Raw genomic sequence first — 17,244 nt, forward strand, 5'->3', positions numbered from 1 at the left:
CCACTAACAGCATGCTGCCAACAACCAAAAAGACGTTCTGCCTATCACACAAATGAGTAATGTGGCATATGAATTTCAATGCCAGTGTGATGCTAGGTATGTAGGCCATACATCCCTGAGACTGGCAGATTGTATCAAACAGCATGTCCCAGCCACTGTTCCCAAGGTACAGACCGTACCCAACCAGCCCGTGGCTGCAAAACACAAAACTCAAATGTCCAACCTTGGTTGTGATTCTGTTACTGGACAACATTTGCTAAATAATCTTCAGTGTACTAAGAATTACGCTGACAACCAACTTAAGATTGTCATTCGGGCTTGCAGTGTGGTGCATTTGCATGTACTGGACACTACATATATTAATACTCAGGGCCCTGTTGTTTGCAGATAGAAAGAACATGTACACACATTGCTCCTGTTTAAGCTGAATAAAATAAGTGACAGCCACTCGCTGACTCATTCCTCAGGGCGATGTCTTGACCAATCAGGGTTTAAAATTCAAAGAATGGTTGGCAGTTAACTGTCAGTCACCAGCACTGGTGCATTCTCCATGGCAATGCCTCTACCAATCAGAGTCCACTTGCCAGCTAATCAGTACTCTTCACATAAAGTATAAATTGTTTGCCCCTTATATTGGTGCTCTTGTGAGTGTCCCGATGAGTGCAAGATAGAAAGCTTCGACATGTGTCTCTTTTCAGCAATAAAAAAGTTAAGTTGTAAATATGACCATTAGAGTTTGAGAGGGTCAGTCACCCTTACCCACTCTGAGTGGGTGTGAGTATGTATTGATTTGTGGGGGTAAGGGTGAGTGAAAACCCTGAGACTGGGAGTGAGCCAGATATAAATATACACTCACTCACTCTCTCTCTCTCTCTCTCTCTCTCTCTCACACACACTCTCTCTTACTCCCACATTCACTCTCACACACATACTCACTCACACACACACACACACACACACACACCAGCAGCAAATCTCTTCATCCTGGGCCTCACAGCCACCCAGGCCCTATACCACTCCCCCAGACCCCACAGTGTCTCTTCCCTCTTCCCCACCAGATCCCACAGTGTCTCTCTTTCCCCCCCACGCCCCGGGCCCCTGCAGTGTCTCTCGCCCTGGTCCCCGCAGTGTCTCTCCCTTGGGCCCTTTATAGTAAAAATAAAAATCAGGAGATGTTCTCTATGTCATAATGAGTTAATATAAATAGCTGAGCTTGGTGAAATACTAGTGCAGCATCAATAACTTAAGGATGCTAACTTTCTTATGTTTCTCCTAGCCCGTACTGTCATCTCAGACCCACCCAAGGACCGCAGTGTAATCAAAGGAACGACAGCGGTACTAATATGTGGAGCATCTCATGACCCCAGGGTCACAATCCGGTGAGTGATTCTGGTACAAAATCTGCAATTAAGATAACCATTCCAAATAGTTAGCTTTGTATAGTGTTATGACCAGGTTGGGAGGGATGAACTGATTCCTCTCTTTGTCCTAGTCCTGGGTTGGTTATAACAGAGTTTGAATTTAAAAAGGTGGTAATATTGCCAATTCAATATGTTCTTAATGTGTAGCTCAGTGTAAGTATAAGCCAGCCAGGTTCCTTAAGTTAACAAGTAAAGAGTTTTATTGTTAAAACTCACTCAGGTAAATTTGCAGAAATTAGTAACAAAAGGTTTAAAATGTCCAAGTGTGTCCAAATACCGTCTAAAGCAAAACCAATACACACACATCACCCCCTCCCCCCTCACATGCATGCAAAAAAGAAACAAAGCTCTGCGGAGTATCAGATCCTAAAACTTGGCTAAGTAAAAGTGACATCAGAAAAAAAATATTCACATCTTCTCCGGATGCTGGTTTAAAGCTGAAGGGTCACTTTCCACAGTAGCTGCTGGTACTTGCGTTTCTCACTAGGGTAGCTGTTCTTCAGTCGTGGCTGGATGATTCTCTTTTCTCTTGGAGACAATGGTATTGACTTGGAATCCTCCTTTAAGAACTCTCGGTTTACAGCAGTGAGGTCTTCTGGTGGGTTTTCAAATCACAAACAGCTCAACTTTGATGAGGGAAGTTTCAGAGAAGAAGAGAGAGGGGTAAGGTCGTTGCCCCTGTGGCAATCTCTCTATTATTTCAAATCTAGTGTATTTTACACCCAGGAGCTGAGTCAATTGACCTCTCTGGCTTCAATCTGAGTTTATCTTAGCTACCGTCTCTGAGAACTCCATAGATCCTGTGTCTCCATAAATCATATTGTGCCCTTCAGAAATGCAACATAGTAGCTGCTGTGGACTGGTGTCCTTTGCTTAGCAAAAGTCCTTTTCAAAAGTGCTATATGTGTTCAGCCGATGACATTCTAAAGTAATATGTACACAGCCGATGACATTATAAATTAATATTCTATGTAACACATCTTCATAACAAAAGGCAGTGAAATGCTGCACAGCAACAAAATCAAACATATTCCTGTTTGTTTCATGGTTATTCACTGTTAGTAAATCCCTTGACGTGCTTTACATACACAACATTTTGTAGCCAACAGAAGAAGACATACCCAGCCTATAGCTTACATTTTTCAACATAAATCGCATGTTTTTCCTGTTGTCACCTTCTTTGGCTCTGTACCAGTTTCTTGATTATGCCTCTGTGATGCACTTCAGGATATTTCTGTATATGAATACTGCTATGTAAATGCAAATTGTTGTTGCCAAATTCTGAATTCTGCAATTGGTCTACTGCCAATGAATACTGGTAGGTTTATCTGGAACTGCAAACAGACCAAATGCTAAATGCAGATGTTGTTGACTTGTGCGCATGCAGTTTTATTGCTAATTTCAGTTGTATCTGAAATGTGGTAAAGTTGCCATCAGTTTGAAAATAAGAGGAAACATTCCTGGCTGTTAAACTGTCTTGCTGACACTTTTCACACAAGCAGTAGATTCAGTATCTCATATTTGATTATTGATTATTTGTATGCCCTGTTGTTCTGTGTATTGTTAAAGCATGCTTATGTTACAAACCACAGTTCTCACCCTGTATAGATCTCTATGTACATATGCTTATTTGAGCACTTTTTTTGCAATAATCTACATCTATTGAAACATCAGTTTGTATCCATAGAATTGAATCCATCTTGTCCAATAGATAATATAAAGGCTCCGATTTTAGCAGGGCATGATATCCAAGCTGGGACAGTTCTAGCCAGAGAAACTCATGGAGTTTTAACGCCAAGCTTTTAACAGGCTACCCCACCCAGAAGCCAGTCTGATTAACAGGCTTGGCTCCCTTTCAGACAGGGAACACTGCAGAAGAGGCTGCAGCCCAGGAGCAAGTGGGTATTGTCCTAGCTGGGCTAGAAATCATGAAGGGGATTTTGGTAGGGCCTGGTATGGATGATTTGGGATGGTTGCCAGGTTTGGAGTGCATTCGCAGGTGGGGGCCATTGGGGAGGGATGGGCGGAAAGTGATGGAGCAATCAGGAAAAGATCAGAATGGGTCAGAGAAAAATCAGAGGAGAAATGAGGTTGTGGGGAAATCTTAAGGGGGGCTTAAAGAGAAATTGGAGGAAGTGGCAGGAGGGTTTGGGGAAAGCTGATGACCACCGGCTTGGAGGGGATTTGTTGATTGCAGTGGAGGTGGGTCTGATTGCTAGGGAAGTTAACAGGTTTGCTTCAGGTTCAGGAGAAAGCACTCCCACTCCTCTAGGCCCACAAGCAACACTGGAAAGGCACCCTTTCCAGGTAGCAGACCTTGCCTCCCTTTAACTGCCAAAGCCTGGGAAACCTGGCTGGCCAGCATTGAAGCTGAAACAGGGAAATAGATCTGAGGCACATTGCCTTATTAAAATATTTAAATAAATGATCCATAATCCCAGAATGGGATTGTTTGCCCATTCCCCAGTTGAAATTTGTTAAAACCAGAAATGGGCGCATTCAAGACAGATTGGGTTTGGGTTTGACATTTTTTACAATTTTATTTGCCATCTGTCCCAAACCTACCCATGTTTGGGGGTTAAAGAAGTGCCATTTGACTGCATTAATAGTGTTACTTTTGTGGAGCCTTGAAAGTGTTTATTATTTCTTTAGGTTTGTCTGGAAAAAGGATGGAATTAGTATTAATGCAAATACTGTACCCAGAATTATCGTAGGGCAAGATGGTTCACTTCACATTAGTCAAACTTGGTCAGGTGATATTGGTGACTACACCTGTGAGGTTCTGTCCTTGGGAGGAAATGACTTTAGAACTGCCCGCCTGGAAGTCATGTGAGTATACAAGATTTAATTTTCCCACCAAGCTGAATAACCATTTATCCAGTGGTTTTACAATGAATTTCTGCCATAATCCTTAGTTCAGTGTATTAGTGCAGTCATGGTGAATAACAATCAAATTTAGCAGCAAAAATTATTTTGGTACAGATAGCATTTTCAAAACAAATGTTTGCTATGCAACTGTTTATTAATTTACAGGTTTGGGCTACTCCAACAAATATGCTAACTCATTTAAAATAAATAGTTAATCACTTGTTTAGATAGCAGATGAGGAATATCAAACAACACCTTAAGAGGTTCTACAATTCTATCTCATAGTAATTTCTATATTTGTGGAGTATACTTGTTATGCATTAGTGCAATGTGAATAAATTTACAGCCTTTATAGAGCATTAAAGCTATGACAGACAGCCTAGCACATGACCTATTTTGTTTTTCACTAGTTTAAAAATTTCAATTGATATTTAGAAGTCATTGCCAATATTTCTATATATTTATCTATAATTCTAGTTTATGCCTAGAGTGCAGTACCACTAACAAGATTAAACATAGTCTTTATGTGAAGCAACTTTATGGGTTGGGAGATAATTAGACCAGGACACGTAGACACACTTTAGTCACCATTTTAAATTTATATATTCTGTTTATTTTTATATTCACACTAAAAATTCCTATGTCCTCATTTATAATGGAAAGCACCTACATAAACTTGTAATTATGTACTCTTGATGGTCCTGACATCATAGCACTTCAGTTTTACATCTCTCAGCTGCTCAGCCTGTACTACAGAGAATATCATGGGAGCAATTTTTCAGCTGCTAGCCAACTATTTACCTGAAAAAGGGCAGCCAGCAATTGAAAATCAGTGAATTGAGGCTCACCTCAGCTACTTCCTTGATGCTCAAGGTCCATCCACTGATGTAATTTTTAGTTGGCCGTGTAAATGGGTGAGCATGCTTTGGCATTTTGTGTCAGGTGTTGAACAGCCTGACCAGCAGTCCTGAAAGGAACACTGGTGACTGCTCAATAAAAACAGCTCAGGAAACTTTACTTTTTTTTTTATGAACCCTAGAGGGGCCCAAATAGTCATCTACAGCTTTCAAAACAAGAATCTGACTTGCTGCCACCTCATTCAAGGTTCCCGTTGTGGGCTCAGGCCTCATTACAGCATCAAAAGGTGGCGGCTCAGCTACTCTGCCAGCTTCATAGAATCATAGTTTACAGCACAGAAGGAGGCCATTCAGCACTTAATGTCTGTGCTGGCTCTCTGCAAGAGCATTTCAGCTAGAAATACCCTTTCCCCTTGGCCCTGCAAATTTTTTCAGATAATTATCCAATTCCCTTTGAAAGTCACAATTGAATCTGTCTCCACCATACTCTCAAGCGGTGCATCCCAGATCTTAACCATTCACTGTGTAAAAAGGTTCCTCATGTCACCTTTGGTTATTCAGCCATTCACGTTAAAATGATGGCCTCTGACTCTGGAGCCTTCTGCCTCTAGGAATAATTTTCTCTACCTATTCTGTGCAGACCCCTCATGATTTTGAACACCTCTATCAAACCTCCTCTCAATCTTTTCCTCCCTAAGGAGAACAGCCACAGCTACTTCAATCTATCCATGTAACTGAAATCCCTCATCCCTAGAGTAATTCTCGTAAATCTTTTCTGTACCGTCTCCAATGCCTTCACATTATTTTTAGTTGGCCGTGTAAATTGGGGAACCCCCGATGTCATCCCGCGTCATTTTCGTGCCAGCGAGCGGACCCCGCCCCCACTCGCCGACGGAAAAATTCTGGCCTATGCCTCTATTTATAAAGCCCAGGATCTTATATGCCTTATTTACCACTTTCTCAACTTACCCTGCTATCTTCAATGATTTGTGCACATATACCCCAGGTCGCACTGCTCCTGAACCCCCTTTAGAATTGCAGCCTTGATTTTATATTACCTCACCTCATTATTCCTACCAAAATGTATCACTTCACACTTCACTGTATTAAATTTCAACTACCACATATCCACCCATTCCACTAGTCTGTCTATGTCTCCTTGAAGTCTGTTTTATCACTGCCACCCTCTTAAGTTCACAGTATTTACAGATTTTGTCATCTGCAAATTTTGCAATTGTACCCTGCACGCCCAAGCCTAATTAATACTACAGATCAAGAAAAGCAGTCGTCCTACTATTGACCCCTGGGGAACCCTACTAATACTTTCCTCCAGTCTGAAAAACAACTATTATTCATTATTCTGTTCCTGTTACTTTGTATCTATGCTGCCACTGTTCCTTTTATTCCATGGGCTTTGACTTTGCTGACAAGCTTTATCAAGTGCCCTTTGGAAGTCAATGAATACCACATCAACTGCATTACCCCCATCAACCCTCTCTGTTTCCTCATCAGAAAACACAATCAAGTTAGTTAAACATGATTTACCTTTAACAAATTTGGGCTTGTTTTTCTTAAATAATCCATCTTAATCCATCTCATTTCTGCTTCAAATGACAATTGAAAACCACTTCTCTATTTTTTTTACTTCTCTGTTTCCCAAATTGCTCCAAGATTTGCTATTTAACCAAAAATAATATGAAATCAAAGTATTACTTAAAATTCCAAACAGAATGTATGATTAAATCATTTCTATGCACCCGAGACCAATCATTCCCTGACTTCTAATCACACTTTGCCTGAAACCTGGCCCTGGTCTTGACATGTGCAAGCCATGGTAGATTGACTAGCCCATGATTAGTACTTTTCTCCATTTTTTTTAGTGAGCTGCCTCACCCACCCAGAAATCTGCAGGCAAGTTTAAACTCTTCAAGCAGTCGAGCAGTGGATTTATCATGGACACGGCCCTTTGATGGAAACAGCCCCATCCTGCACTATATTGTGGAGCTGTCTGAAAACAGTGAGTGCTATTTACAGTGCTGTGTTTAGCAGTGTTATCAACTGTGCTAACAATGTTTTATAAAATGACACAGATAAGCTGGTTTTTTTGATGAGCATCTTCCATGAAAGGGATGTCAATTAGCAATGAATGTGTGGAATTTCTTGCTGATAGAAGCCTTATTTAATGTTAGTTAAGTAATTCTGATGAATTTGAATTCCATTGTGATAGGTTAGCTGAGAGGGGACATTAAAACACTGAATTACCCTACTTGGCAGTGGTTTCTCTGATAACTAGAAATTCACAGTATTGTATAGTGAAAGAAATTTTCCATACCTTTCTTTTCTCCTTTAATATTTATTGACTAAGTGCAGCATTTTCTCTCAGGCTTTTTGAACCCTTTTGTTTTCTTTATGACTACATGTGAAAGAGCTATTTCTTTCCTCTGGAAAATGGGGAAAAATTAAGGCAGAGAGTGCCTCTGGAAATTGGAGAAAGGTTAGGGCGGAGAGCACCTCTTGTTATCTCAATGTTCAGCCAGCTCATTAACAGTGGCAACTTTAGTTTTATCTAAAATCATGAATTTAAAAGATGTCAAAGTTTGTGATAATTTGGTTTAATTTTTAGCATGGTTGTCACATATAAGACTTTGTAGTGCTGACATCACTGCAACAAGTTGTTAAAAAGTTAAACAAGCCTAAAAATGGAATATTACATTTCCTTCCATTCAGCAATGCATGTCTGTACAACTATAACATGTCCTTATCTTCCTCCTCCATCCTGAATATTTTACTGTATTGCTTTATAAAGAATTTATGGCCTTTACACTTCTTTTGTTCCTTTAGAAGATGGTTTGTATCTGTTTCTTATAACCTGTCCTATGTATCAAATGGTGCGCACTGTTTAAATTTCTTACTTTAAAATGCACATTCATTTCTTCCCCCATAGGCCTTTTTCATATTTGCCCTGATAAATGTAAAAAAGATCAGATTCAAATAAAATTTCAAATTATTAATAGGTTTCTATGTAAGCTGTTGTACAGTAATGATATTTTCTTCAGCTGCTGGACCATCTTATTTCAAAGTTTACAGGGGTTTGCTTTTAATTCCCACAGGTAATAAGTTGTACCAGGCTGCCGTAATTTAAAAAGAAATGAATTTCTGGTCACCCTTCACTTTAGGGTCATTGTTGTCCTGTTAAAGAGGCATTCATATTTTAGCTGTTGTCTGTAAACAGATTTGCAATTGTGTCTGTCTGTAAAATAAAACATGGACCAGAATTTTAAGCTACCTCACCAGCGGGTTTTTTAGGTGGGGGAGCATATAACTGAAGGGATGCGATTTCATCCGGGTTCCTGGCCACCCTGATCACACAGCAATTTTACGCTGGGATGGGCAAGGCCTTGGATGGGAAGCTCGACCTTGTTCTAATTGAGGACCATAAGTGACCAATTATTGGCCACTTCAGGGCCATTTCCCGCCTAGCCTAATATTTTCCATGGGGGGAGCCTGAAAAAGAACAAAGTTGCACCTTGGGCGGGAAGCGGGGGTGCCTCCATCAGAAACACCCTTCTGAAGTTGGGCATGCCCCCCCTCCTCCCCCTCCCTGCTGGCCTCTCCCCTGAGACCCCGATCACTGCCTTCACCTCCCTCCACCCCCACCGCCCCCCAGACCTTCCCTACCCTCCCTGTCCTGGGACCCCTTGAACTTACCTGGGCCTCTGGTGCCCGGACTTGGGCTTCTCCGTCCTCCTGCATTTCTTCTTCTGTCCATTGTGGTGTTGTTACTGCAGGGACTGGAAAGCTGCAGGCCAGTCTGATTGGCTTGCAACTCTCTAAGGTGGGGCTTCCCCCTGATGAGAGGGGGAAGTCCCACCTGAAGCTCCTTAACACTCATTCGAACGCGAAATGGCTGTGGTCACTTGGAATCCCTGCCAACTCTTCAGATGGTGGGAAGCGAGACCCCGCCATCCAAAAAATTCAGGCCATGAGAATAACTTGCATTCCAGCAAATTCTACACCGACTGTAGGGCAGCTAAACAACAGTTTTACGAACAGTCCATTTTATCGTGTTCCTGAACTACTCAGAAATTCCAAGCTAGGCAAGAGATTTCAGAAGCACAATTTTTGTTTCTTGGAGCTGCTGGTGATCGTTTGTCTCGGCGCTCCAAAAAAAAAAAGATGGAAAGTCCTGATGACCTAAGTTGAAGAACTGATTGAGTCATTATTTATGTCAAAGGAAGCTGAGTTATATGAGGGTATTAATCTGGTATTCACTATTTTTTTCCTCTTCATTCATGGGATGTGGGCATTGCTGGCTAGGCCAGCATTTATTGCCCATCCTTAATTGCCCTTGAGAAAGTGATGGTGAGCTGCCTTCTTGAACCGCTGCAGTCCATGTGGTGCACTGTGCTGTAAGAGAGGGAGTTCCAGGATTTTTACCTAGCGACAGTGAAAAAACGGTGATATATTTCCAAGTCAGGATGGTGAGTGGCTTGGAGGGAAAATTCCAGATGGTGGTGTTCCCATAAGTCTGCTGCCCTTGTCCTTCTAGGTGGTTGTGGGTTTGGAAGGTGCTGTCTAAGGAGGCTTGGTAAGGTCCTGCAGTACATCTTGTAGATGGTGCCACTGCTGCCACTGTGCATCGGTGATGGAAGGAGTGAATGGCATGGTATCCACAAACAATCAAGTGGGCTGCTTTGTCCTGGATGGTGTTGAGCTTCTTGAGTGTTGTTGGAGCTGCACTCATCCAGGTAAGTGGAGAATGTTCCATCTGTAAGGAACATATCTTTTTGTTTCTGTTGGACTGTTGTAAAGAATATATCTTTTTATTTTCTGTTGGACTGTGGATTAGAATTACAATGGCTGCAGGTTGAAAGATATGTCCACTGGAACCGGATGAGAGAGAGATACAACGTCGCAGTCCTGGACCAGAGTGTGCCATGAAAGACAGGATGGTGCCACACTAAGGGAGCTGCATAACAACAGCATTTTAATTAGCTCCTGACCAGGTGACCAAGATTTTGTGTGAAGAGGAGGACAGCAGAAAGCTCCTGCCCTGCAAAGAGAAAACATCTAAAATCCCTCTTCCTCATACCTCTATAATCTGCTCTCTCTCTGAGGAAACCCCTGTAAAAAGGAAAAGGGAAAACCACTGTTAGTGACATTGAAAAGTAAGTTCTCAACCAGTGAACTAAATACTGAAAGTGCTGGGAAATCACCTCATGCCATCAACAAGAGTTGAAAGGAATTTGGAAGACAACAATCAAAACCAACCCATCAAATCCTGTACTCTGGATTGGTGCCCTTGAACTGTTTTATCCCAACCTTAAAATCTATTTTTTGTGTGTCTTATGTGCCTTGTATGTGTGTGTATAGGGATTTAAGAAGGGGGTAGAGTTTAAGTTATAGGCCAGAATATTTCACTCGTCGGGTGGGCTCAGTGGGAGCGGGCAGGAGCAGTCAGGAAGCCGACCGCTGCCCGCGATCGGCTCTGCACCGTGAATTTACGTGGATGGGCCAATTAAGGCCCGCCCATTGTAAGATGCGACTGCGGAATGCCCACTGGGTCCAATAACGACCCAGAGGCTGATTCAAAAGCAGCTTTGGCAGCCATTCGAAGGCTACCAGTGAAGCACTTGGGCCTCGTGATGGAGATTGTAGCGGGCGAACACGGCAGGAGGGAGGGCAGGTCGGTGGGGCAGTCAGCCCTGCGTTTCTCTGATGAATGTCTCGCTGCCCTCCTGGAGGAGGTGGCAGCACGGAGAGAGATGCTTGTCCCCAGGGACGGGAGGAGTAGGCCCCCCCACCTCACTAAAAATGCCTGAGAGGAGGTGGCATCCAGGGTCAGCTGCCATGATGTGGTGAGGCGCACATGGGTGCAGTGCTGTCAGCGCTTCAATGATCCCCTGCGATCGTAAAGGGTGAGTACTGTAATGGCATGGGTCACTTAGCACAGCAGTTAGGAGCTACCCCCGCCCCCCTCTGGACTTCAGAGGTCTTAAGAGTGTGAGTGGCAAATGTCAACAAGGCAGCATCTGGGCAAGGCGGGGTGAGCCCTGGCTGCTTGGAATGAGTATCTTGCAGCTCCAGGGTCACGAATCGGCTGAGCCCTGCAAGGTATTCCTAAGGTGGGGTTGGCCAGGCTGCAATGGCAATGCAGGAACAGGGTGGACTAATCAATGCTCACCTGTCCTTTCAGGGGAATACATCCCATAACAATGCCGAGAGGTTGCGTACTGGCGGTGGAGCGCCCCACCTACTCATCTTCACTCGATATGAGCTAGAAAGGCGCCATGCGCTTAGGTCAACAGGCCTCGGCGAGGTTGGGGTACCACAGGGAAGTAAGAGTACAGTGCACTGAGGTCAGAATGCCTGTAATTGCAACCATTCCACTGTAGTCTCTATATTGATATGAGCCTCGAACATGGAACCCCATTGATAATGGAAAGACGAGGGCACCCTGATCTGGGTGCCAGGCATGCACAGTAACAGTGTAATGACTTCAACTAATGATATATCCTTGTTCTTCCTTTCAGGCTCACCGGCAGCCCATTCAGGTGAGGAGCACCAAGGCCCACCACTGACCCCAGAGGACAGCAACCATCACAACGCACCTGCGTCACACCCTCTCAGCCAAGCACCAGCGCAGATACCAGCAACTCAGTGGGCATTAGACCGGCGGCTAGTATCTTGGTGTACATTGGTGAGGGCACTTCACACTCGCTTGTGGTGCAGGCGGAGGCAAAGAGTGCCCAGGGCGCCAGCAGTCGGAAGACTGCTGCGGACCAGGAACATGCTCAGTCGGCGGCTGATAATGTGCCTCTGGAGTCGCGCCCTGAGGCAGCAGATGCTGGAAGTTCAGGAGGGTGTGCGGGAGGATCTGGTGGAGATACATGAGGGAATGTGTACCATGGTCTCCCTTGTGGAGGAGTCCTTGCGGAACATGAGTAATGCAATGACCCTCATGGCTGAGTACACTGCCTCCTCCATGGAGAAAGTGATGGCTCTCATGGAGAGGCTCCTCCAGGAGCTGAATCACTTGCGCTTGGACCTGCAAGCCCTCACACCGCCAATGACCTCAGGTGGTCACTGCCAGTGTGGGAGATGGATTGGGCACCCAGTATCCCAACTAGGTGTCCGTCCATCAGCGGTGAGCAGGGAGGTCCAAAGTGACCTCACGTTGGCGCACGAGCTGCCTGTCGCTCTGCGGGTTCCTCTCAGGGCGCTCCAGTTGATGGCAGCAGCTCCTCTGCCCCTCTGCCAGTGACCGTGGCATCCAATGAGGTTGCGGCGACTGGGGAGATGCCAGCCATGCCACTGGCCACTCCCTCCCAGGCGCAGCCAGCACAGGCTCCATTGGCCAGAGGACGCCTGCCAAGGTCATCAAGGCCAACAGGACAGCAGAGTGAGCAGGCTACCTCCAATGCCAGTGCCAGTGAGGGGTGAGCACCCAGACATAGCACCACAAGCAAAAACTTAAAGCACAACACGGGCTTATCACTGGTGATATTTTTTTCCCCCACTTTTACGTTAAATATTAATTGGTGTGATGGATAGCACCTATCAATTTCATTTGTATTATGTATGCCAGGCACCATCATGAAATGTGTTTCTGTATAACAAACCCCTGGGTGCTTCATTTGTTCTGCAGGTGCCGGGTAACCCATGATGTTATGAGTGACTTGCTTGTCATTGGACTTTATTGAAATGGCACATAGTGCATGTTGTTCACCAAGCAAATGTTCCTGTCAGGTATCGAGTATGGAGCCTGCAGCCCTGGCATGTGGTGGTGGTTCTTATTTGGTACGCTAGCCCAAGGAGCGTTGGATCAAAGCGTCCTGGGTATCCCTGCCTCCCTAGAGCTTGCCCAGGTCAGCCTCTATACCCTTGCTGTTCTCCTTTCCGTGCTCGTCCTCGGACTCACTACTGGATTCATCATCTGTTGCCAGAGCAGCTGAGTCAACATCATCTTCCTCCACTGCGTCCCCATTTCCAGTGCCAGATTGTGGATCTGGCACTGGAAGTGCATCCCACTCGCAAACCGTTTTTCGGCCTTGGAAAACGGTGAAAGTGATGGTTCCTCTGTGGAGGCCAACCAGAGCCAAGGCCATGGTACTGTGGGTGATCCAGCTGCTCAGGGCAGGGAGGAAGAAGTGTGGAAGGGCAATAGTGGTAGGGTATTCGTGAGTGAGGGGAGTAGACAGGCTCTCCTGTGGCTGCAGACGTGACTCCAGAATGGTATGTTGTCTCCTGGGTGCCAGGGTCAATGGTGTCATGGAAGGCTGCAGGGCATTCTGAAGGGGGAGTGTGAACTGCCAAAGGTCGTGGTTCATGTTGGGACCAATGACATAGGAAGAAAGAGAAATGAGGCCTGCAAGCAGATTTTAGGGAGTTAGGTAGGAAATTGGGATTACTCCCAGTGCCACGCAATAGTGGGCGTAGGAACAGAAGGATAGAGCAGATGAATGCATGGTTGGAGAGATGATGCAGAAGGGAGGGCATTGGGACCATTTCTGGGGGAAGTGGAACCTATACAAGTTGGACAAGAACGGGACCAACATCCTTGCGGGGAGGTTTGCTAATGCTGTTGGAGTGGATTTAAACTAAGTTGGCAGGAGGATGGGATCCTGAAAAGTAGTTCAGAGGGGAGAGAAGCTGAGAGGGAATTAGAAGTTAAAATGCTAGTAAGTGAGCCTGAAAGGCAGAGGAAACATAGGCAAGGTAAAAAAGAAGTGAGTTTAGCAAGGCTAAATGGAATATATTTTAATGCAAGGAGCCTGAAGAATAAGACAGATGAGCTGAGGGCACAGATAAGCATGTGAGTGTATGATATTGTAGCTATGACTGAGACTTGGCTAAAAGAAGGGCAGGATTGGCACCTCAACATTCCTGGTTATAGGGTATAGGGCGAGATAGGGGGATAGAAGAGGAGGGGAGGTCTCAATATTGGTCAAGAAATCAATTATAGCAGTGAGTAGGGATGATATCTTGGAAGGATCATCAAATGAAGCCGTATGGGTAGAAGTAAAAAACACAAAAGGGGCAAACACGCTATTGGGTGTGTACTTTAGGCCCCCAAACTGCCAGGGAGAGATGGAGGATCAAATATGTAATCAAATTTCAGAAAAGTGTAAGAATAATATGGCAGTAATAGTAGGGGATTTTAACTACCCGAATATTAAGGTAACCAGGAGTGTTGATGAGGGTAATGCGTTGGATGTGGTCTACATGGACTTTAGCAAGGCTTTTGGTAGGAAGCAGTGGGTGATGGTAGAGGGATGTTTCTGTGCCTGGAAGTATGTTTCCAGTGGGGTTCCACAGGGCTTGGTGCTGGAGCCCTTGCTGTTTGTGGTGTACATAAATGATTGGGGGTATAATCAAGAAGTTTGTGGATGACACAAAAATTGGTAAGGTGGTAAATAGTGAGGAGGATAGCCGTAAACTACAGGAGAATATCAATGCACTGGTCAGGTGGGCAGAGCAGTGGCAAATGAAATTCAACCCAGAAAAGTGTGAGGTAATGCACATGGAGGGGCTAACAAGGTAAGGGATTACACTATGAATGGTAGGGCCCTGGAAAGTACTGAAGATCAGAGGGACCTTGGTGTGCATATCCACAGATCCCTGAAGGTAGCAGGCCAGGTAGATAAGGTGGTTAAGAAGGCATATGGGATACTTATCCTTATTAGCCGAGGCATAGAATACAAGAGCAGGGAGGTTATACTGGAACTGTATAAAATGCTGGTTAGGTCACAACTGCACGCAGAGTTCTGGTCAAGACATTAGAGGAAGGATGTGATTGCATTGGAGAGGGTGCAGAGGAGATTTACAGGATGCTGCCTGGGCTGGAGAGTCTGAGCTATGAGGAAAGATTAGATAGGCTGGGGTTGTTTCCTTGGAGCAGCAAAGGTTGAGAGGGGACCTGATAGAGGTGTATAAGATTGAGGGGCATAGATAGGGTAGATAGGAAGGCACTTTTTTGATTAGTGGAGGATCAATAACCAGGGGGCATAGGTTTAAGGTAAGAGGTAGCAGGCTAAGAGGGGAGTTGAGAATTTTTTTCACCCAGATGGTGGTGGAAGCCTGGAACTCAGTGCCTGAAGGGGTGGTTGAGTCAGAAGCTCTCGTGACATTTAAGAAGCATTTAGATATTCACTTGTATTGTCATAGCCTCCAAGGCAATGGGCCAAGCGCTGGAAAATGGGTTTAGTGTAGTCAGATCTTTGTTGACCAGCGTGGACACAATGGGCTGAATGGCCTCCTTCTGTGCTATAAACGTCTATGAATATAACCATGAGGATATTGGATATTACAGACTGTGAGATCATGCTTCGTGAAAACCTGTTAAGCCGCAACTTAACCTGACTGTGGGTGTTTAAACTATGGACTGATTCTGTGGCCAATATTTAGTTAAACATGGGCCTGAATAAGGGCATTTTGCAGCCATCTCGCTATTTAAGGATGAACCAGTGTTTCAGGAATATGGGATCTCTAGACTGTTGACCTTCGAGTGCCATATTGAACAGAGAAGAATATTTGAGCTCCAGTTAGGGCAGAGATAAGAGTGAATGAGCACTACAACTGCAGTTGTATCGTGGTGGTTTGGAGCCCAGAAATGTTAACCCTACAGTTAAGTGACTGAAATGAACTTTCATGGACTGCACTTTAAAATATCCTGAATAAAGCAAATCCAGCAGAGAAACATCTAAAGCACCATAGCTGAAAGTCTTCTAATGCAGCCAAAGTAATTGCACTTGTTACAGCTTCCAAGTCCACCTGAAAACCAATCTTCTGGCTACTTGTGTACAAGAGGCTTCACAACTTCATGAGAATCCTTTGTTTCTAAAAGGCCTTTACTCCAACTAAAGGATCAACTCAACTAAGAAGACATCAGGCCTGCATTGACATAGAGACTGAGTTATAAATTCCATTTTTATAATTACAGCTTTAACTTCATCTGCATCTAATCTTTGCATGTGTGAGTGAGACAATTGATTGAGATGTTGCATTTCAAACAGATGGGGAAAGTATGTGATAATAAATAACCTTTCTTATTTTTAAAACCACCAAAAAGGCTCCTGCTGGAATTTATTTTTAAATTAGAAAAAAACGACCGAGGGTCAGGAAATACACACATCTTACTCACAAACATGCTGATTACGGATTGGAAGGGACCACAAATTCTGTCCCTAATATTAGAGAAATTTCTTTATAATTCTGAATCATAGAATGGTTAGAGCACAGAAGGAGGCCTTCGGCCCATTGTGTCGATGCTGGCTCTCTGCAAGAGGAATTCACCTGGCCCTGTTCCTTCTCCTTTTTCCTGTAATCCTACAAATGTTTTCTTCTCAGATAATTATCCAATTCTCTTTTGAAGGCTTCAATTGATTCTACCTCCGCAGCACTGTCAGGAAGCGCATTCTTAAAACTGCATTTTTAAAAAAAGGTTCTTTCTTGTGTCCTTGCTTCTTTTACCAATCGTCTTAAATCAGTATCCTCTGGTTCTTGACCCTTCCAGCATTGGGAACAGTTTCTCCCTATCTGCTATGTCCAGACCTCTTGTGATTTTGTATACCTGTCAAATCTCCTCTCCAAAGAAAACAGCTCCAGTGTCTCCAATCAATCCATGTAGCTAAAGTTCTTTATCCCTGAACCATTCTTGTGAATATTTTCTGTACCCTCTCTAATGCCTTCACATACTTCTTAAAGTGTGGTGCCCCCAGAACTGAACACAATACACTGGTTGAGGCTGAACCAGTGTTTAATACAGGTTTATTATAACTTTTTTGCTTTTGTAGTCTGTGCTGCCATTTATAAAGCCCAAGACCCTGTCTGCTTTATTAACCATTTTCTTAACCTCCCTTGCCACCTTCAGTGATTTGTGGACATATACCCCCAGATTCTACTGCTCCTGCATCTCCTTTAGAATTGTATCCTTTATTATATATTGCCCTTCCTCATTCTTCATATCAAACTGAATCACTTCACACATCTCTGCACTAAATTGCATGTGCCACTTGTCCGCCCTCCACCAGCTTGTCTGTGCCCTAACTTTATCACTAAACCCCTCACGGTTCACAATACTTCCTGTGAACTAAGGT

General features: G+C 44.2%; 1 protein-coding gene across 2 annotated transcripts in view; it reads left to right on the forward strand.

The window, feature by feature from the left end:
- Window positions 1-17,244, forward strand: part of sdk1a (sidekick cell adhesion molecule 1a) — a 950,103-nt gene that overhangs the window by 664,847 nt on the left and 268,012 nt on the right. For both annotated transcript variants that reach the window (XM_078558601.1, XM_078558602.1), the window contains exons 12-14: window positions 1,277-1,379; window positions 4,074-4,250; window positions 7,027-7,163. In XM_078558601.1, coding sequence (XP_078414727.1) covers window positions 1,277-1,379; window positions 4,074-4,250; window positions 7,027-7,163 — 417 coding nt within the window. The remainder of the gene's footprint in view (window positions 1-1,276; window positions 1,380-4,073; window positions 4,251-7,026; window positions 7,164-17,244) is intronic.

This window comes from Cetorhinus maximus, chromosome 15, assembly GCF_964194155.1.
Source record: "Cetorhinus maximus chromosome 15, sCetMax3.hap1.1, whole genome shotgun sequence".
Taxonomy (NCBI): domain Eukaryota; kingdom Metazoa; phylum Chordata; class Chondrichthyes; order Lamniformes; family Cetorhinidae; genus Cetorhinus; species Cetorhinus maximus.